Source organism: Anomalospiza imberbis, chromosome 2 (assembly GCF_031753505.1).
Source record: "Anomalospiza imberbis isolate Cuckoo-Finch-1a 21T00152 chromosome 2, ASM3175350v1, whole genome shotgun sequence".
Taxonomy (NCBI): domain Eukaryota; kingdom Metazoa; phylum Chordata; class Aves; order Passeriformes; family Viduidae; genus Anomalospiza; species Anomalospiza imberbis.
Window position 1 is genome coordinate 80260078 of NC_089682.1, and position 22634 is coordinate 80282711.

Consider the following 22634-nt stretch of genomic DNA (forward strand, 5'->3'; position numbering starts at 1 on the left):
TTTTTGAATTTGTGATTCTACTCATTATTGCATTTTGAAGCTTACACTTCATTCTCTTCTTTTTTCTAGTAGAAATTTCTTAGATGGATGTTATTATTGAAATTGAGAGTGTTTGTGGCTTTGTGTCTTATTATTTTTTCAAATTGAGGTAATTTCCATATTTTTTCTGTTCTTAGATTGGAAGAATGCTTGCATAAGCAGAAAATCTTGAGTTCCTAGAAATTAAAAGAGCAGGCTTTTTTTGCTGCTATTGAAGATGTGATTCCCTTTTAATCCATTATAATTTCACAAATTGGAAGATTATGGGTTTGCTTAGTTTACATACTTGATGAAGTCTTTAGGAACATATTTGAAAATATTTTGGAGAACACATCTTTAAAGTACTTAGTTTTGATTTTTGCAGTTTGTTGTTTTTGTTTTTTTTTTTTTCCCTGACAGAAGGACCTTTGGGCAAGTTTTAAAGGTACTAGAAAAGGTGGACGCTTGTTAGATCCAGTCAGGTCTCACACATGTCCTTCCTATTAATACAGAGACAGGCAGTCTTCAAAAATATGATTAATTTTATGTAGGTATGCTATATTTAGAAGAATTACTCAGAGAGTCTCTGTTTTGCTACAATACAGCAATGGGGTGTTTTTTCTTTTTTTTTTTTCTTTTATAGTTAGCTGATAGAATGGGAAAAGACAAGAACTGTGAGAAAAGACGCACTGAAGGTTCAAATAGAGAGGTTCAATGTCTATCTATTGTATGATTTCCCACCTTTGGGATGCAGGTATCATTGGTATGCAGTGGTCTACTAAGTCATTTCATTAGGAGGCCATTTTTCTTTTAGTCATTAGATTCTCCAAATGATGATTGCTGAAAATAAGATTTTATTTTCCTGAAATCTTATTAAAAATTTGTCATGAATAAATACATTTTAATCTTCTCCCCACAAAAATAGTTACTTTTTAAAGTTGATTACAAATAATTGAAGAAAAATAGAGCAACTTTCCCATGAATCAAGACGGGCCAGTTACAGGACTAATCAGTAGTGTGGGAATTAAAGGACTCATCTGGTTCCAGCTGACTCAAGGTAATTTGCATTATCTTTGTGCAGTGGATACTGGTCCAAAGAAAATACTTGAGAGCTTCTCTAGAATATATTTTTCTGAGGTAGCAGAAAAAATACACTCCAGAGAATGAGGTATGGTTTCAGATCCTGTTAGAGAAGAGGGCTGAAGTTGCATTGTCTGTATTCCTAGGAGAGTGCCTTAGTCAGTCATTTAGTAAGTATAACAAAAGACAAAGGAAAAGCTCATTGCCACCTCAGCTGTTTGTTCAGAAAAAAAAAATCATCCTAAATTTATGAATAGGTTCAAGTCAACAAAATTGGGTATATTAACCCTCAATTTATTTTCATCAAGCTGTAATCATATTCCCTATATCTATCATTTAGCAATCTATACACAGGTAGCTCTTTCAAAACACCTCTTATCACCTGTGTAATGTGACACTTTTCATATTCATATACATGGAACTGTATATCGCCTGAAGTTGATGAGTAGAAACCAACATCTCCCTACTCTCTAACATAATTCACTTGCTATATAGATGAAAATTGTACTGCATATTTGCCTTGCTGTTTATCCCTATATGCCTTCTTTTACAGGACTGATTGTAGCTTTTTAGCTTTACTTTTTCTTTTCTTCAGCATATATACAGGATTAGGTTCCTCACCCATACTCATTTATAGCTCATGGATTGTCCCTTTGGGTTTTTATTCCTATATCTGATGATGTTCCCAACATTTAATATGTAACATATTCACTTAGAGTCTATTCACTGTCTTCAAACTTATTAAACTTCCAGTATTTCTCATTTGTCTGTTTAGCCAAGACCATTAATCTTTCCCAATAATTAGCTTTTATATCTTTTAATGTTTTCCTTGTTTCTTGTCAGTATTTTAGATCATTTTAGATGCTTCAGGTAATTTATCCTGGATGCAAAGGATGGGATTTCTTTATAAATAAATACTTACTCCTCTGTTTGATCCAAGATTGAGGATGAATGATCATCATGTCCCTGTCCTAAAACCACACATGAGATGATTCTCTTTCTTCTAGTTAGAAACAAGCAATTTTTGTTTAGTACATTAGTATCATTTCATGTACATTGAGATTTGGAGGTTTTGGTGCATGTGTGGTATCAAATAATTGAAAGAATCCATATTACATGGATATTCAGTGCTAATATTTATTTGCATAATACCCTATAATTACATCCTTTTGTGAACCTTCCATATCTCCTCTACAACTCATGTGTATACCTCACAATTTTTTAATTTCCTTTTTTTTCTCCATGGCTGTTTACTCCGAGTTAAATCTTTCCTCCTTGGTATCAGATGTATTTTCTCTTAAAGCAGTCAGCCTAACAGAAGGTTGTTTAAAGTAGGATTCCGAGTGTGTTGTTAGTACGTAGTAACATTGCAGGCTCAGATCGGAGTCTGGGGGTGAAATTGGAAAGAACAGGGGGTAAACAACAATATAAGTGTTTCATAGGGCACTAGATATGTACCAAGATATGGCCAATATAAATAGCTTTTAGAGAAGAAATATTAAGCTTTCTTTTCAGAGATTAAGTCAATCTAGCTGTAGGAACAAGGTAGCGTGCAATACAGTAGAAAAATTGCCACCCACTTTCTAATGTGATTTCTTCTGAAACCTCTGAAGTTGCTGTTTGACACAGAGCAATTCTATAAAAAACTTGCCTGAAGTCTGTGCTGCCTTTTGAAGAACACTTGAAAAATCCTCATGCTTTCTGCTGCTGTGGGGGAGGAGAGGAGGAGCAAGAATATTAATTCAGCCTTAAGAGGTTTCACATATCCCACAGGAGAGTAAAGGAGAGTAAAGTGATTCTAATTTAATTGCTGCTGCTCAGATAGGTAGCTCAAGACATCCAGTATTGAAGGCTTATCTCTGACCTTTATGTTGACCACAGTGATTAAGTTGGAAAGCCTTTAAATTTTAAAATGGAGAAGACATACAGGATGTGAATCACAGAGAAAGAGAAAATATAGAGCTGCATAATTTGTGTGTCACCAGCACTGTGTAGCTAAATATTTAAGTAAAGCCAATTTGAGAAAATGGTGGGGTTTTTTTCAAATTCCATTTTCTCTTTTTGCATTTCAATGCTTTAATGATATTATTTTCTATTTAGTTATTTCATGCAAATTTCTAAACCCCAGAAGAATCGGTAACTATTTGCTGAGATTATTTAATAAACCAGCAATGCATAAGTAGTATGTGGGTTGAATCAAAAACACTCATCTTAAGCATGATATGAATTATGATGACTTCAGGCTCAGTTTTAAAGCTGGTAAAGGACACTCAGAGTAAAGGAACAGTGATTAGGACCCACAGGTATATTTAGAATTGAAAACCACCCAATGAGCACAGAAATAATATCCATTGCTACAGACAATTACTATTAAGTTTTTGCTTTCTAAATCATTGGGAATCATTTGAGACCATGATGATGTGATTCAGACAACTGTGGGCCAGTTTGGAACATTTAGGGAATCTGAAATATGTTTTACAAAGCAAGGCCTAAAATGAATTACAGAAGTGCATATAACCTTTTCTTCTAGTCTGTAGATTTCTGTGTCTTCATGAAATAAAAACCTGAATGCCTGACAGGTACATGCAAAGCATGTATCACAGTAAGTTCATTCCTCAAATCTTATTATGCTCAAGCATAATACTTCTTTCATAAGTCTGATTTTTTTTTATTTGCCTGTTTTCACTGTATGTACTGTTGGAGTGGTTAGATTGATTAAAATAAGAGTTTCTTTACTTGAAGGGCAGTCATTCTCTTTCACCTTTCTTGTTCTGCTGTACCTCTTATTGTTTTGCACGTTTTTGACCACTCTGTTGTGTTGTTCATACAGTTTTTCTGTCTGCTTCATCTAGATGTCATTCTGTATTCGCTCACTGTATTTTGTTTTATCAATAGGAATGAGATATTTTGACAAGGTCACCATGTATGGCATGTCAGAAAGCTGCATTTTCTTTCAGTCTGGGATGATGTCATCTCACTGATTTTCCCTATTCTTATGGTAGAGAGGTTTCTGTTGATATTTCTTTATAATTTGTTATTTAATAGAACCTGACCTATCCTAATGTGTGATTTAGACATACAATATATAATGTGTAGAGCATTATATCTATGGGATTTGGGAAGGATTGTCCTTCTTGCTACAGAAGCTGTATTTCAGTTCTAAACTACAGTCATTAGGGGTCCCTTCCAAATCAAACTGAACCTATTACATCTTGGATATAAAGCTGACATATGTGGTCTTTGCTGTGGAAAGGTAGGTGAACTTTTGGACATTCTGAAAGATCACTGAACTGTTTAAATATGAGGAGGAAGACTTTGAATTTAGCTTTATCTTTAGAAAAATAGCAGGAAAATAGGAAATACTTCCACAGTGATTGTATTGCCAATTTAGTAGACACTAATACCATGCTTTATATAATGGGAAAATTGTTTTTCTTAAAACAAAAAACATGTCTTTATGGACGTGCCAACAGCCTTTCTGTCCTTCCCAAACTCTTTGAGTCATCACTCTTCACAGTCTGTCTGCAAGGTGATCTTGTGAAGCTACATGTTTGCCTGTGGTCTTGGTGACCTGACAATCCATGTGCCATTATAATAGGCAAGTTTAAGATGCCTTCTCCTCCTGTGTCTTTCCTTCTTGTGCTCCAGCATAAAAATACTCCCACTCATTCTTTATTCACCCTTTCTATTGTAATTCTCTGCAAAGGTAGAGGGTAATAACAATAGTTTCCTTTTGAAATTAATATAATTGGGAAACACTCCCACCTAAGAAAAAAGATTTAATTTTTTCTTGTGTTTTTATGACACTACAAGGACTTTGCTTTTGGGTACTTATTCAGTATTATAACCCAAATTCAAATATTTGATTGAGGTCGTAATTGAAATAGATATCTTTTTATGTAGATTGGGGGTAACTTTAGGAAATTTCATGGTGTTATGGAGCAGATTAATCTAACCCCTGTAGACCCAGCTTTGTTCAGCTGTAGATGCTGCTAAGTAAACAGTTAATATGAGCCATGATTGTAAGATTATTGACTACAGACAAATGCAATTATTTTAGGGTCACTTATCTTAATCAATAGCTATTGCACTGTTCAAACTCATCTCCTCCTAATGTAAATGGACTGAGACAAAAACCTATGGACACGCCTAGACTTACCTCTCTAGCAGTATGTGCTTCAGGGCTGGGGTAAGCTGCTTTTCAGAATGCAGAGACTTCAACTGCCAGCCCTCTAAAGAGAGCAAGGGAAATAATGCTTATGGATTGTTTTATACACTGTCACCCCCAGTCTTCAAAATCTAGGGAGACAGAGGATTTAGACATATAGGAACAAAGAACATTACCGTAAAACATTGTGCCACGCCCTATGATTCATTATATGCCATCATATTTACACAAAAGTGCAACAGAACAGTTACTGAAGGAAGTTCTTGAGCAAAACGTGGCCTTATCACCCTAAATAATTGCCTTTACTTGCTCTTTTGTTTTTCACAATTATTAATTTTAAAGAGTGTATCTGCTTAAACAGAAAATGTATGCAATGATGAAAATATACTGTTCAATATTACACAAATATTATTTGTTTCAGGTTTGTTTTTCTCTCAGGCTTGGCATTGAAACAGACTTTTAAGGAGAAGGGGGTTTTATAGATAAACAGAAATATCAAAAAGAAAAATGTAAATATAATTTCTTTCACCATGAGAGCTTTCCATTGTTGAAAAAATATTGTGTCCAAAGAGCAAGTCTTTTGGTCTTCACACTTTAAAAACCCCTAAGTGTGATTTCAAGTTAGGTTAAAAAATGTTTTTTTGAGTGCAATGTTGCCTGCATATTGATATTGATATATTGATACAACATATTTGATAATATGTTGTATTTTTTGTATGAAAGCCCTGTTCTCTTCTTAAAAACTACAAATTCTAAAGAATTCTTTTTAAACCTCAGCAATATCAATACTGTGAAAGCAAATATTTATTGTGCTGCATTGTTGCTGTTCAATGTACATCATGTGCTATTGATTTATATTAAGATGAAAGAAGGCTGAATCGAAAATTGTTTCTTAGTCATCTCTGTGAAAGACTGATGCATTCATGGTACTGAGGAATAACCTACCGTGTCCAAATGTACAGATGAAAGGCAAAAATTTTGTTATTTTAGGTAACTTCATTAGGATCAACAAATTGACAGTCTTGTGACTGCATGCATATAGACTTCTAGTCTGCTGGCATAATTTCTGGCAGCTAACGTTATCTTTGCAAATCTAGAACACATTGCAGTTATACTGTTGATAGCAGCATTCTCAACATATTGAGATGGTAGAGTCTTTCCATTTTGCAGTTGTTGGAAGACAAATTGGGTTCTTCAGAGTCACATGAAGCTGCAGAATAAGCATAAGTATGGTTTTAGGGCCTGTTAACAGAGTTTTACCCTATTTCAGGAAGGTTAAGAAAATTCACAATATTATGTATTTCTCAGCAACTGCATCGTACAACAGCCTAAACCCATCACCATCAAAACCTCTTCCTGGCTCCCTTGTGCAAGTTTAGTAATCTGTTGTTTCTTTTTCCACAGGAGTGTGGTTGTACCAGTGAAGAAACCCCCTCCAGGCAGTCTGGCTGTTACCACTGTTGGAGCTGCCACAGCTGGAAGTGGGCTGCCACCGGGTAGTACACCTAATATATTTGCTGCAACAGGAGCTACACCAAAAAGTATGATTAATACAACAGGTATTGTCCTTAAATATTCTTGTGACCCTCATTTTGTCTTTGTTTTGTTACCTTTTGTGGTGTTTTGGTTTTAATCATCTTTGTGTTGCTGTAGTTTCAAAATAAAACCTGGAAAGGTTAAGCTTTGGCCATTATTAGAGACAGTGTTTTTTCTTGGTCTATATTTATAATCTTTGATAGTGCACAATGGACTTACACAGCCTTAAATAACTTTGTAAATAGCCTCAATATTGTTTTATAAGTGTTGTTTAGAATTGAAATGAGCTAACTTTTCTAGTACTCTGCAGTAGAGGATGTTTATGTGATACACACCAATTAATCCCTCCTTATGTATCAAAGCAAGTAGAGGCAAGTAGCAACTTAATAAACATATTGTAGATTGTAGAGGGTGAATATTTTGGACAATTACTATTTTTCAGTGAAAATTATGCTCTTTTTGGAAGATTTTTTAGTGAGAAACTACTTAATATAACTGAATTCATGCCTTATCAGTAGTTGTTTCTTGCGACCTATAAAAGAAGGACTAGACCTTCTTTTAAAATTATTTTTAATACTAGTAATGGGATTCTCTATCATGAAGGTGCCTGTTGACAGTGGAGATTGGTTTCCATTGAGCAAAGAATCCTTACTGAGAGCAACGGATATTTAACTTAAACTCCTTTGAAGTATCTGGCTATAGTCTCTTTTCTTTCTAAAAAAAGTAAAAGCACTTGAAAGAGCTCTCTTCAAGGATATCACAACTTCCGTCAAGGGCTGAGAATGTGAAAATCTCTCTGGGGTTGCAGCAAACAGAAGGGGATGTTTTTGGCATCCTTCTGCTTTATGGAGTAATATAAGCTCAATTTTTTTTCTTTCCTTTTGCAGATTACCTTTAATACCTGGTAATAGAACTTTGATTTTTCTAAAGATAAAAACAAAAAGAGCTTAAAATCTAACTTTCCTGAGGCAGATGGGAGGAATGAATACTCTGAATAATATTATTGCTTCTCTCAACAGTCCATTTGTGTAGACACTTCTGTTAATCTTGAATGGATTTCCTTTTAAGTATTATGTCGTGCAAAAAATATCTTGCACTGGAAACCTTCAGTTTCTAGTGAAGGAAACTACTGAATGATACTATTCAGTATCATTTTCCAAATGATACTGAATAGTAGTAAGCTTTTCAGTCTTCTTACTGATTAAATATCTGAACTGTTTTGGCTGGAATGTAGTAGCCCCTTGTTTGTAATTAATTGCATTTTAAAATCAGTTATTTCCCCAATACTGTTCTTAGTAGAGGGCAGTATTGCAGAAGCCATGGTACATTCACTGTGGATTAAAGGCTCCTTTTTTTGACAAGCCTTGCTGTTCCTTTTTTTTTTATTTATGAAATTGTTTTTGATCCTAATCTATGGATTAGCTTGATTAAATGAAAAGTACTGATTTAATGGAATGTCAGCAAGTGTGAAGTTTAATTAGAACTATTTATGTACTGAATTCCATAGTAAAGCATTATATGAAGATTTGAATTTAAGATTTAAGCTTTATATTAACATTTTAGAAATGCTAAACATAATAGTTAAAAGTAAAATCTCATTGAAAATATTTAAATAAATATTAGATTTAAATACTCATTTTGCCATTTTTAATTAAGCCATACCTATGATAGTCAAAACAGTGACTCATATATGTCAGTTTTTGAGACATATAGACTATCTAAAAACTTTCTGGTTTATATAATTTTAATCTATGAAATATCTATGTTATTAATTATTTTAAAGTAATGTATGGAATTTAATTGAACAGCACCATTTTTTAAAAATTTGCTAGAAAGGAAACAGAATGCAATTTCTCAGAAACACTAGATGTCCCCCCAAACCTATTTACAGTTGCTTTTACAGTATGTCACAGATACTCTAGAAATACATATAGAAATAGTTACAGCTATGTGATGCGTAGCACAATCTATAAGGTATATTTTGTGCTGGACTTAGGTGAAAGTTGGTTTTTTTCAGTTATTCATGGGTTATAGTTGGTGTTTACATTCCATCTGCCGTTGCTGTCACAGTGAATGTCATGTCATGACTTAATGAGATGTATGTTATTGAAGTCCTTTAGTGCTGTGAATGCATCTTTAGGGAAATAAGTTTTCTTCCTTCATCTTTTTATGTAAGAAACTGGCTTTATAGTTTCTTAGACTGGATTTCTGTAATTCATATCCTGATTCTTACTTATATGTTAATCCAATAGTTCTAGGTCTGTTAGATCTTCTGGAAGCTTAGTTGGTTGAACAACTTAGCAACTGCATTTTTAAACAAGCTTAATGAAGAAAATTTCATTTTGGAAGGAAAAGAGAATAAACAAAAAAAAAATATATATATGAATAAAATATGTAAATAAATACAAAAATGCATACACAGAGAACTATATATAGGTGAAGGCTTAATCTTTCTTAAAATATCCTATTCTCAGTTAAGTTGCTGTGATTCCTAGGTTGGGAGAGATAGTCTACCTTATATTTTTGTGTTTCTCAGTGTGTTTGAGTACATTTCAAATTTGTATTTAATACAAGTCAGATCACACAGTGTAAACCACAATCCATCTTATTTTAAAAAACTGCCTAAATCAGTTCCTAATCTAAATCCTGAACCTCACCAGCTACTTTAGTGTCAGAAAGCCCAGTAAATCCTTCTCACATTTTGATAATGTTTTGAATTCAAATGTTCTTAAATTATCTAGTCAAAATTCCAATCTTTACTTTCTTTTAACACTAAAAAATAGCTAAAGACAAATTGAAAAAAAATCGTTCTTGCTGCCAGAGTATTTTTCACACTAACCAGCATTTAACCCCTACTTCACTTCTGGCTGGCTACTTAAGCAGTTAAGAAACTATAATTGCTTTGTGGATCTCTGCAGGAAACTGAAAAATAATATATACCTGTGTAAGGCAAAGGACATTGATGTATCTACTGCTAAAACTGACCAGAAACAAGGCATTAACAATTATCATTTTTGAAAATGGCCAGAATAATGTCCTTGATCTCTAATCTGGGGTTCTTCATCCTTCATTGCTAAATAGGATAAATCCTGTTGCCTGCCAACCTCTTCTCTTGTAGCATTGCAGTCCCTCAGGCTTTGAATTCCAAGTCCAAGAGTGTAGCTACCTCTTGCAGTGGTGTGTTCAGAAGGACTGTGCAGAACAGGGACAGCATTTATCACAGAACTCTCACTGTTCATGGCCTCTCTGAGCCTTTGCTGGTTTGCTTCAGAGAGGCTGAGCTCACAGCTCCATTTCAGCAAACATGATAGATTGGCATTTAGAGTCTAAGTTTAGCCCTTAGCTCTGACCCAGATCACTTAAAGTATAAATGTATGCTCTGTGTGCATCTTTGTTTTCTGGGCAGCTGTTCACAAACCATTGAAATGATACCCCCACTGCCCTCCTTACTTTCAAGATCTTACAATTCTCCTTGACTCAAGGAAGGAAAGAGAAAAATTGTAATTAGAGTCTAAATACTCCTCAGACACCAATTTCCCCCATTACTTCCTGAAGTGATGTACATTTTCTATCTTCCCTGTTATGTTTTAATTTCTATTTTAGTTTCTGCCTGTAGTTGCAACTGGGCAGCTAAATGTGCATATATAAATATATTTTAGGAAATATTTAAAATGTTATTCTCCACTCAAGCTCATATTAACTACATCTTTATTTTGAAAAGATCTTGCTTTACATTATGATGTAAAATTATTTTCAGTTTTGGAATATAATTTGGGAATAGTGGAAATGAGGTAAGGATTTATTTTGTCTGATTTTCAATAGATTTCAAGCTTATTATTTTTATACCAGCAAAGTTAAGGTATTAAATTTTGATAACCATATGGAAAGATTTTCACTATATTAGAATAAATAACATTATTTTCATACTTAGAAGTAGACTAATAATACAAGGACTATTTTAAAAGTTTTGCTTCTTAAGACTCAGTTAAGATTTGTGTTTTTTTGGGGGACAGGTGCAGTAGACTCAGGATCTTCTTCTTCCTCTTCGTCATCCAGCTTTGTGAATGGTGCTACCAGCAAAAATCTGCCAGCTGTCCAAACTGTTGCTCCAATGCCAGAGGATTCAGCTGAAAACATGAGGTGCACAAGTTCATTCTTTTAATATTAATTATAATTTCTCTTCCCAAATTAGTCTAAAAAAATAACTCATTTAATGTGCATTACTGTAGTTATACATGTGCTACAGTGTATATAGTTTTTGGGTACCAAGGATGAGTATACTAAAGCAACACTTCACTGAAAAGTCTGAGTTTTTCAACTGAAGGGTCTAACTTGTTCAAACTATGCGAGACACTAAAACGTCATTAAAGTATTTTTTCAGTTGGCTGGTTTATTTTCTTTACTCAATAATGGTAGTACACATTGGAAAGTAATGGAGTATTAGGAAGTAAAAGGAGACACTCAAGCCCTCCTGAGCAAACAAAAGGCCTGTGTTAAACTGGAGAGGACAAAAGCAGACCTGTATTTGAAAAAGATCATCACAATTTTACTTGTTCTGGAGTACTCTGCAAATACTATGGAATTCATGAGGCTGACACACTGCTGACTCTACATGACATTTCCACTTACTTAAACCCCTTTAAAAACTGTAAAGTTTGATCAAATTATGTACGTCCTCTTTTCTGAAGAAGCTTAGAGAAACTTTCAAAAACAGGTGTGATTTGACATAATTTAGCTTCTATTGTGAAGTTTTCTTATAATCATGGTCTCTGTTTTTTTCACAGTATCACTGCAAAGCTTGAAAGAGCTTTAGAAAAGGTGGCGCCTCTCCTGCGAGAAATTTTTGTTGATTTTGCCCCTTTCCTATCTCGAACATTATTGGGTAGCCATGGACAAGAGCTGTTGATTGAAGGTACTATTCTGCTATGAGATTATATTATTTTAGCTATTATTCATTTGATATGAACAATTTTTTATTTTCACTCGACTTCATATATATCTATTTTTGATAAATGAATTAATTAATTGTTAATACATTCTGATTTCACTTCTTTACATTTAATTTCATTTAAAGAAGTTAAAAGTGATTGTTTTTGTACCGTTTTATTCTCAAGATGCTGTATAATGATACATCTTGTCACAAAATACTCTCAATAGTTCGCCTTCCTCTCCTCAGAATAATTCAGTGCTTCAGCCTGATTTTGAGAAAGTAGTGAAAATACAATTAAAAAGTGTAAACTCCTCCCAGAGAAGAAAGCAGAAAGAAGACCATGCTACAACATTATTGATGCCTGGTATTTGGTAGGGCTGTTTTTTCCTCAGGCAGGTCAATTCGATTCACACAGGCACATAAAGAGCTGTGCCTAGAGGGGGAATAAAAACTGTTAAATTTTAAAGAAAAGTATCCTTGACCATTTTCAAGGATTTTTATGGGGTTTATGTGCTATCTTTACTACTTCATAGTTAGAAAATTTGCCTCATAAATGAGGCAGGAAGTAATGCAGAAGTTATGCAGAGCATGCAAATATGGCAAGCTCATGAAGAAAGTAAAGAATCAGTACTAATGCAGCTAACATAGTGAAAGGGGAATTTATTTACATCAGCATGCATAGGTCATGTATTCAGAGGAAAATATTCAGCCAAGTAAACGTTTTCCTTTCAGGATTGTTCTGACACATAGTATTGCTGTTCATTGAAAGGAAAAAGTCTCATTCTGACAAGGCTTATAGTATGTAAAAATCTACGCAGAAAAAATACAGCTTTTTGTTCAAATTCCAAACCCCTTTCTATTATTCATGTGTTTTACCTAAATATTAGTGTACAGTTTTTCCTATGGTAATTCCATGATTACATCTTAGTGTTAGCTCTTGTAACTCAAAATATTTGCATCTTGTAACTGAAATTTTCTAGAACCTTTTCTTCTTTTGTCTTTTTATTGTTTAATAATACCAAGGAATTTTATAGTAGTAGCTTAGAATAGTCAAAAGCTTTAGGTATTTTTTTATTGCTAATTTTATAGCTTGAGATTAGGTTGCACTTCACACTTAGTGACATGTAAATTAATGGTCTGAGATTCACATTGACATGACTGTAAGATAATTTATGGGCTACATTCTTATCTCTCTTATTTCAGTGAAGCTGTTTGCAAAATTTGTAGCAGTATTATCCTTTTCCATTTGGTAATTGATTAATTGCACTATAGGTTTTATAAAAAAATGACTAAAATTGTCTTGGTTGTCCTAAGTTCTTTTACTGATTAAAAAAATTCTTCATTGATGTCATTCTGATTTTGCCTTTCTGTCAGATCCATAGCATGAACAAGGCTATAACAGTTCCCAGGATATGACAAAGACCGAAATGCTAGAGGTCACAGGAATCTCACAGCTATACAGCCATATTTAATCTCGCTGCTTTTCCATAAAGAAACATGTGTTGCTGGATTGTTTTTGGCTCATAGCATGTTCCTGATAACTGCACGGAGTGTCATTCCATAATTTGCCCTTATTTTGCCCCCTATCTATGACTTAGCCACCCAATACAGAATCAGAAAACATTGTTCACAAAGCAAACACTGAGTTCCAAAACTAGCAATGTCCTCTCCATCATTTTTCTTTAGTGTCATATCTTACCTTCTCTTCAATCACTCTCTCATTCCTGATTTCACTCTCTCATTCCTGATTTCTAAAAACCAGTCCTGTCTTCCCAAGACATTGAAATAGAAATCAGGGGAGTAAAAAAAAATTCAAGCACACTGCAAGACTTTAATTTTTCTTTTCCACCTCTAAAATACTTGGGATTTTTTTCTTCTTAAAAGAGGATTCAGAGTTGATTTATAGTCATTGTGTACTTGTGATCTTTCATTTCTTCATTGGCTCTATGAGACCCTTTTTCTCAACTAAACTGAATTCTTGCCTCGTTAAGATTCCTTGGAAAGAGATCTCCAAATTCTCACTTATTCTGATACCTGATTTACTTTGAGAAGTTTCCTGTCATTCCTTACTGAAAGCCAGTGGTAGTCTTGAAGTATTTGAAAGTGCTGTCCAGGTAATGACTCAAAAAAACAGGGATTTAGTGGTGTTATTCAGGATACTAGAGTGCATAGAATTCCTGCAGGGATTGATAATTGAATTTTTTTATTTTTTTTTTTTTTTTTTACTGGCAAGTAGTAATTAACTTGACACTTTTATATGCAATGGTTTAATTTGTTACTATATATGTTAAGGTTTTAGTTATAAGAATAAAAAAGGAGTAAATAAACTTTCTTTAAGTCTTAAGGAACTTGTCTGTTTTTCAAATTGATCACCATAAAAATATCTGTTATGTTCTATGAAGCATGTACTTTCAAGTTTAACATAATAATACCTTTCCTTCTTTGCTGTTTTTCAAAAACTCTTTATGGTATGAAGCTTCTCCCCTATAACATTTGGTAAAATCAAAATACTGTCAGACATCCTTGATGCCATGTTCTTTTTCCTGAGGCTCTTTCTAGTGCTCTTGTGCATGTGTGTGTGTAAGAAATGCTAAATAATTTTCAGATTTGGTAAGAATGTACAGTCTTGTGTGCATACTGAAGACTGCACACAGAAGAGCAGAAAATAAAAGGAAGCATAACAAAATTAATTTTAAAACTTTTAAAACAGGTTAATCATACAAATTTTCCAGAATATCTAATGCTTTATGATAGCTATTGTCAATATATTTTTGGAAATGTGAATACAACTTAGCTATGATTTCACCTTTTTGTAGTATTTCAGCTGCCTCAAACCTTTGGTGAAACATCTTGAAGCCATATCCTTTTGCATCACACTTTATCATCATTCTGTCCCATGGGAGACTGGCTGATCTATTGTTGAGTAAATTATGCTTAATGTCTTCGTGCCTTCTGAACTTTTGATTGGAGTTGAAATGAACAGGCTGCAATGATCTTGTCAGTCTAGACCAAAAACTTAGGCCACTAACACTTGAAATTATTAATTTTTCTTGTTCTGTTAAATTCCCAAATGTAACTGGTAACAGAAAAACCCTATCAGGTAGTAATCTGACATTGCATAATATATTTATTGGTAAAATCCCACATCTATTCATTCTACTAAAATTACTAACTTATTAATTACTGAAATAGTTACTTGCTCCTTTTTCTAAAACAAATTCTTACTTCAAAGGTATCTTATATTCCACTGAATTTCAAATGTTTCATCAACTTCTCAGAATATAAGTAGAAAATATTGTCAGTGATGGGTTAAAATGGACCTTTTTACATTTGAATACAAATAGCTTCAAACAGAGTATAACAGAACCAGCCCAACACTGTTGTGGTGTTTCAACTGAGGTTCTTCCAATACCTCAGAGAACAGAAGTTGCAAAGGTTAAAATCGTCCAAAGATAATCTAATTGGAAACAAACATGCAATATGTGTAGGCCACATATTTGAGCTTAGCAGAGCTCATTGTGGAGTTCCATTTAACACTTGCACAGATATGTTTTCGCTAACTAGTTTCCATATGGTCTGCAAATTCCCTCCATGTAAAGTGCATGACAACATTCTAGCTTTTAGGTGAAAATGTTACAGGCAAGTGTAATCTGATCTGTAGCCGAAAGAAATATCCTCTTTTTGTCAAGCACAGATGGCTAAAAGTATTTCCACTGCAGCTATTATTGGAGTGTCTGGAACGGTAAGAATAGATCCACAATTGAAACACGGTCACATAGAATTCTTTCCCTTCTCTTGAGTGAGGTACCAAAGATACTCCACTGATGCTTTTACTTTACTGTATCATTAGCTGGGTAGAAGGTCAGCCAGGTAGCCCTTCTCCAAAGGATCTCTGATTAATTCCTTGCTGTACATTTGATATGTTTCTGATACAGGCACAATTAAAGTCAGATGACAGAGAGAATGTTTTTGTGCTGATAGGAGCAGAATCTGTTTCTCCTCATTAACTCACCACATGGCCCTATGAAAATATTCAGTAGAGGTGGTGATGGACTAGCTTTGTATCGTGTTTGACAGAAGGCTTCTTGAAACAATTGAAAAATTGCCCAAAACATTCCTTTGAAAACCACAGATAGAACTTGGGTGCTAAATGACACTACTCAAAGCTTCCCAAGACCTCAAGTGTGACATCACTGTGGCATCTACCAACACTGGCACAATTTGTTTTTGATTTTCTTGAAGAATACTGAATTTTGTATTAGGAAAAACAGGACAACCATTTTTTTTTAGATACTATGATAATCTGGAAATCCCTTATACTTTCTGGGGAAAATTTCCTTTTTTTGGAGCTTAACACGCCCCTTGTGTTTCTCTTAGAAACTTTTCAGAACCTTTGTATTACTATGTTCAGGAGCACAGATGTTGTAAAGCAGAAAAAAGCATGTTCTTGCAGAAGTACTTTTTTCCCTGTACATATTATTCTCTCATTCTTTTATCTCACTCTGCAACATCCAAAACATTTTAGTTTGTGTATCTAGGCATGCTACCTTCCAACTAACTAAAAATATGATAATTGCCTTACCGGTCTGTAGGACAGCATGTAGCCAACATTTTGAACAAAATAAAATAATGAATTAATATTAGCAAGTAAGAGGGGAAATGAATAAATACTTTTATGATTTTGAAATTTGTATTAACTCAAATTAACAGCAAGTAAATAAAACTTTAAGCTATTCATGGTGCTGAAATTTCTATAATCCAATATTTAATCTCATTTTGCTCTTTTTATTAACAGTCTTTTTTATAGTGCTGAATTGTTCCTGGCAAAACTAAGTGCTTAGGTGAAGGTATACAAAATGAGAAACAAAGGCATTGCATTGCAGAGATACGTTGAATCAATTTCTGGACTAAACAAAACTCAAGAAAAAGCCAGATTTCAACACAGCCAGATACTGAGTCCAACTTCTAGGACCAAAGAACAGAGACTTACATCCATCCTAAGGATCCTAGGAGATGAGGGGAAAAAGCCATGCAAAGAATGGAGGGATTGCCAAAATAATTGGGGTGTTTGGCTCCCTTGGCTCATTGCTGAGGCAGCAAAGACTTGTCCAGTGCCTTGGAAGAACAGATGAGTGATTTCATGTCTGTGCATAAATTTGTTTAAACTCCCACTATCTTGTTCTGTAGTCAGCACTTCAAGAATGATGTACACACTGCAGAGCTATGAAGTACAATGTAAGGAGCTTGATTTTTCAATGTATCAAAAAGACATAAAAAGAAGATAAATACTACAGGAGGCCCTTAGTGTTTCCATCACGAGAATGCCTAATTAGAGTAAATATGATTGGAAAACTTTAATAAGGCTTACCCTCAATTATTGCGATTGATGTTACGCATAGTCATTATGACTATTTCAAAAATCTTTTCTAAATGTAGTCTTCAATTCAGCTTCCCAAGAGGAAAAATGTCATGTATTTGCTGGATGCTTTTGGAACTTCTGTGTGACTTTTGAGCATGTGAATCACTATTTTCTCTGTGCCACATCGTGGAAGGAATGATAGTCTGCATTTAGCTTAATTTGCTTTAACATCATCATGACTGCATTTGTTCACATGGTGATAGACAGGTGTACTCCAATGTCAGCCTGCAGAAATCAGTAAAAAATCAGTGGGCTTTTTCCTTGTTCTACAGCTGACTGCATCTTAACTGTAGATGCAGTCAAGAATTTATCATTTTCCCTTGAGGCATCAAAAGTGGTCAATGCTTATGCCACTTTATGTAATAAGCCTTTCTTATATGCGTGATCATGTGTGTACATATATAAATTGATTTCCATTTTTTTTAGATAAGTTCTTTAATCATTATCTTGAAGCTCATTTTAGTATGAGACATTTTCTCTGCATAATGAATTTGTCTTTTCAGGGAAGCCTCATGTAAGCTCATGCCAGCTCTAGTTTAGTCTCGGATTTCAGAGGTCTCTTGCAATGATATGACTGTATAGCTATATATGTACTTTAATCTGATTTTTTTTTTGAGAACATGAAACTTATGTTACTGTTCTGGCTGAGAAGGATCAGCCTTTTAGTCTCTTGGTAACTTTTCAATGTGTTGGCTGGTTTCAGCCAGTTTAATAGAGGTTGCTTAAAAGATGTTATTTTTACACAGTATTCCCAAATATAAACATCTGTTTATAAAAAAATATACCCTATCTTGGGTTAGGGTGTGTTTCTTACTCACCTTCAATATTTTCTTTGCACTATTATTTGAGGTATGCCATCATTGTTTAGTAAAAGAATGGAAAACTGAATAGTAACTCGAAATAATCGCACCTGATTCATTTGTAATATACTGTGTTGGTGCAATACTGTGGGCATTGCAGCATAAGGAGCAGGAAAGCAATTGATAAAGCAGGACTGTGGGAGCAGTAGGAACTCAGCCTTATTAGACATCAGGGAATCCCTGCTGGCAATCAAGGTCATTGTTAACACTTCTGGTGGAGGGGTCAGGCCAGTGTCATTTGCAATAGGTGTCTCACTGGACATGATCATTCTGTTCAGTAAGGATGAGGAATCTTATGGATGATTTGGTTGTACTGGGTCAGGAACTCTGAATTGATTTTCAAGGCTAAGTTCATAATGTACTTCTTTGCTGTGCTACATGCCACTCCTTACTTTCCTTGTGCCCGAAGTGGAGAGGTGTACCTTCTCTGTCTAGGAAGAGGTGGTGCTGCATGTTTTGCACAGTGCAGTTAAACCCAGTCCTCTGTAAGACAGTTTTCCTGAATTTGTGGTAGTAGGACTCCTATTCATAGATTACTTTTTGTCTTCACTATAAAGACTTGCAGAAAGATCCCAGAAAAATTGCACTACTGTCTGAAATTAACCTCTTTTTAGATTATGAAGTTGGAATAATAATGATTTACAGATAATGCTTTTCTTCAGTAAGTTGAAGTGTGTGTTTTCCTTTTTAACTCTAAGAATTTCTGCAAGCAATTTGCAAGATTAGGTTTTTACCATGAAGAAAACCATAGGTCATTTTGAAACAGGGCATGAAATCCTTCAATAGATAGAATTTAAAATACTGCTGCTGATTGAAAACCTGCCTGCACACATTGAAATCCATTCATAAGCAGGAAGAAGAGAAAGTTCATGAATTTCAAACTAATGTGCTATTTATAGGCATGTCAGAAATTTGTTTTAAGAAATTCTCTGTCTAGGGTTGGTATGACTAGCTCCTAGTATCTGACTGAAAGGCTCCACACTGTGCTCATGTTTCTGCACACACTTCGGGACTGATCATGGGTTTTACTAAAAAATATTAACAAGCCAGTCACAAATGAAGACAGAAAGCAACACAGTTTTCCAGAAGACTGTATGGTAGGAACAAAGAAATGCTGAAGGGCTAAATGTATATTCAAATCTGCCTATTTATTTACACCTACTCCAGAGAGTCAAGGTTCAAAGCTTTGCAACTTAGGAAGTTTTTTTAGTGTAGGTTACTAGTGACAAGACAGATGCCAATACAGACAGCTGAAGTGTAGGTGCCACAAAAGAAGTCTCTATTATTTATCCACATTGAAATCTTCCAACTATAATGACCCCAACACAAGTTACATAACATTTTTCCTTCACATAATATTTCTTTATGACACCTTTAAAGCAGTATCATTGCAAACACCAGAAAGAGGATACACATTCATTCAATTTTGATTTAACTCTTGATTTACTGAAATTCCTGTGTGCAGAAGTATGTTCTGAGCAGATGTTTAACATGGCAGGAAACATTATAGATCAGAGATCCAGATAGCAACTAGGAAATGCATAGCATCTGGCACCTTTTTGAAAGTAAACCTGCCAATAATTAATTACACATATGAGCCACTCTATCCCTGTCTAATGAGTTGGACACTTACTAAGATGTATTAGACTGTGGAACAAAGGTTAACTGCTCATGCCCTCTCCTCTGTCTCTGACTTGTGTGGTCCCAGTGTAACTTAAGGGTAGAAATTCTTGTTGGCACTCAGATTTTATGTCATTGATTATATTATCATTATTACATTGATTAATAATCAAGATGTCTACAATCCACAATGTAAAGAATTCCCATTAGACAGATTTTGGGGTTCTTCTGTTGCTTTGACAGTGGAGAAATAAAATTACTGAAATGGTGAGACTAATTGTAAAGTTTAGTTAGGAGACTGCAGATGTAAAAAATTAATAAATATGTGCCTTCAGGAAAGCAAAAGCTGGTAACGGTACAAAGTAGTCAGGTTTAATGGAAAGAAGCTCTGAAAGTTACCCTTAAAAATATGGAGACCACTAGATGCTTTATGTTACTAAATTAATGTTGAAAGTGCTATTATAACACTTTTATTATTAGGAACTGAAGAGTACCAATTACTGTTTTTTTAAAGCACATAAGGAAATGCACAAAATATTGGAACCTTTAAAGAGTAAGAAAAGGAGTTAGTTGTTTCTAATCCCTGGGTTCCATTTACTTCAGCAGTCTTAGCCACTTTCTAATAAATTTATTTTTCAAGCTAGTAGCATGTATTCCAGTTGCAAGCCAAAAGGCCTAGAAAGGACTGGTCTTTTTGCCTTAAAATTCTAGAAAAATACTCTCCATATGTCCATCTCCCTGTTACCTTCCTTGATAGTCCATCTTTTTTGTAAGCTAGTTTCTGTCTTCTTGCTTTAACTTTCAGCTTTGCTTGGAAATATTTTTTCTAGTGACTTTTCCTACCAACCCACTACCAGAAAAAAAAAAAGTAGCAAGAGAGCTATTTAAAGTTATTTCAAGGAAACAATTTTTAAAAGATTCTGGAGAAAGTTCTTTTCATGTGCAGGCACTGCTGTAACATAGCCTGTAGGTGGACTCATCATATCAACTATACAGCAGTGCTGAATGGTAACACTGGGCTAAGTTGTACAATATTTTTTTTTTTTTTTAGAAAAGCCACCTTTTCCCCCCCTTATTATTTTTTAACTCCACTGTCCATGTCAAAAGAAAAACGAGGTGGTATGCCAAAATGGTATTCAGTATCTACAGGATGTTCATGCTGTGACTGAAGCTCTCCACAGGCAGAGGTTCTTTGGTTCTTATTCCACTTAATTCATCATTCAGAACTCAGCAGGGGACTCTGCCTGATTTTGGACTTGAAACAGTTAGGCTGGTATTTGCCCCAGCCCTTGTCCTCTGAAGGCTTAAAAATTGAATCAATCTACTTTATTACACCAGCAGTGTTTTCCAGAGAACTACCTAATTCTGATAATCTATAGGGTGCAAATAACATCTCTGTATCAAATACTGCTCTGAAAGATGTATTTCTCATGAGACATAGTACATTCTTTTCCATGTAATCTGAGTTCTATGACCAGTCTCTTTACAAAATTATTCTCATTTAGGGCTGGTCACAGTTTTTCTGTATATATATATGCCTTAACTTTCTGTCTACTTATCACCTGTTCTTATGACCCAGGCTGAAACACTTTAATTAATGACCAAATTTACCAAGTTTCCTTACTGGTCCTGATGATTTAAAGGCACTTCTTCAGCTCATCCTGTTAGATATGGATTTACTTGTTTCCATGCCTTCAAGGCTTAAAAAAAGAATCTTGCACAAAAATTATAGACTCAATTACTTGAAAAACTACTACACTTGAATTTTTAAAAATACCTGTTTATAGATCCTTCTTTGATGGGGAAAAAAATGTTAATTATAGTATAAACATTAATGAACCCTCTTGCTTGATTTACCTAGATATTAACAGACTCCCTACAAACCTGGGGCTATTTTTGCATGAACTAAGATACTATATCTTTACTGTGATCAGTGCAACTTTATGTTAAATTTTACCTCCTTCAAAAAAAGATCCTCAGATCTGCTAAACATCTATTCTCTTATATCATATTTTTTGTCTGATGGTGTGTGGAATTTTATGATTCAGTCTTTTTATACTTCTTGTCTGTGGAGATTTTCTTGCAATGAGAAAACCTCATGCTGAAAGAACTTGTCAGACAACAGAGACAGTTGTGATATGTCAAATTAAGATGGCAAAGTGATGTCAAAGCAGGTCTAGAGAGAGCCCATAACAATGTTACTGTCAAGTAAATAAAGAAAACTGAAACACAAGAAATACAAGTTATTTCAAGAGATCTATGACTGTGGAGGGTTTTTTGTGATTTGAGAGACACTGTTTCAGAATGATTACCATTTGTCAGTAGGGCTTCAGGATAGAAGCAAGATCTGATGGCAGCCAGCTAAGGTCAGCAAAGTTCAGCTTGGAAATTTTTATTTTCCTTTTCTTGCTACCAAATTCTCAGGAAATATTTATATTTATACAATAATTAGTTTTGCCACTCAGGAGATCACATCTACTTAAAATAAGGGTCATCTTGGCCTTAGAAATTTAGGAAGCTGCATGAGCTTTGAGGTTTTCTTATACTCCCTGTTTGTATCTGTGCTGGTTCACTCAGTGTGGCCCCAGTGTTGCTAAAGAGAATATAAGGAAATTAGGAGGATCAGTAGGAGTAAGTGGTTTCATTGCTGGGCAGCTTAACCTTTTCTCACCATCCTTTTTTGTCATTCACCAGGCACATATTTCAGTTTTGTCGTGTCCCCCTAATAATAGGGAAGAATGTTAACAAGGAACTAGAAGGGAACAATAGAAAGAAGAAAGCAAAAAGTAATTCCTATGTTTACTGTATGAGGAGAGAAACAAAAAATAATAAGCTCATAAAATAGGGCATCAAAGAGGAATAAATTATGGACTGAAGCTAAGAAAAAGTTTATAAACTTCAGGGAAAAATAAAACTTCATACCTAAGGAAAATATAGCATTGAGTAATGTCTTTACAGGGAAATCCTGATATTCTAGAGGCTGTTATTTGGGGTCATACCTAT

The 22634-nt window shown here is 34.4% G+C and overlaps 1 protein-coding gene across 12 annotated transcripts in view; it reads left to right on the plus strand.

The window, feature by feature from the left end:
• Positions 1-22634, plus strand: part of NBEA (neurobeachin) — a 461765-nt gene that overhangs the window by 181052 nt on the left and 258079 nt on the right. For 11 of the 12 annotated variants that reach the window (XM_068182009.1, XM_068182000.1, XM_068182003.1 and 8 more), the window contains 3 exons: positions 6671-6825; positions 10816-10942; positions 11587-11714. In XM_068182009.1, the coding sequence (XP_068038110.1) occupies positions 6671-6825; positions 10816-10942; positions 11587-11714 (410 nt within the window). The remainder of the gene's footprint in view (positions 1-6670; positions 6826-10815; positions 10943-11586; positions 11715-22634) is intronic. The other variant, XM_068182001.1, reaches the window with a different exon arrangement.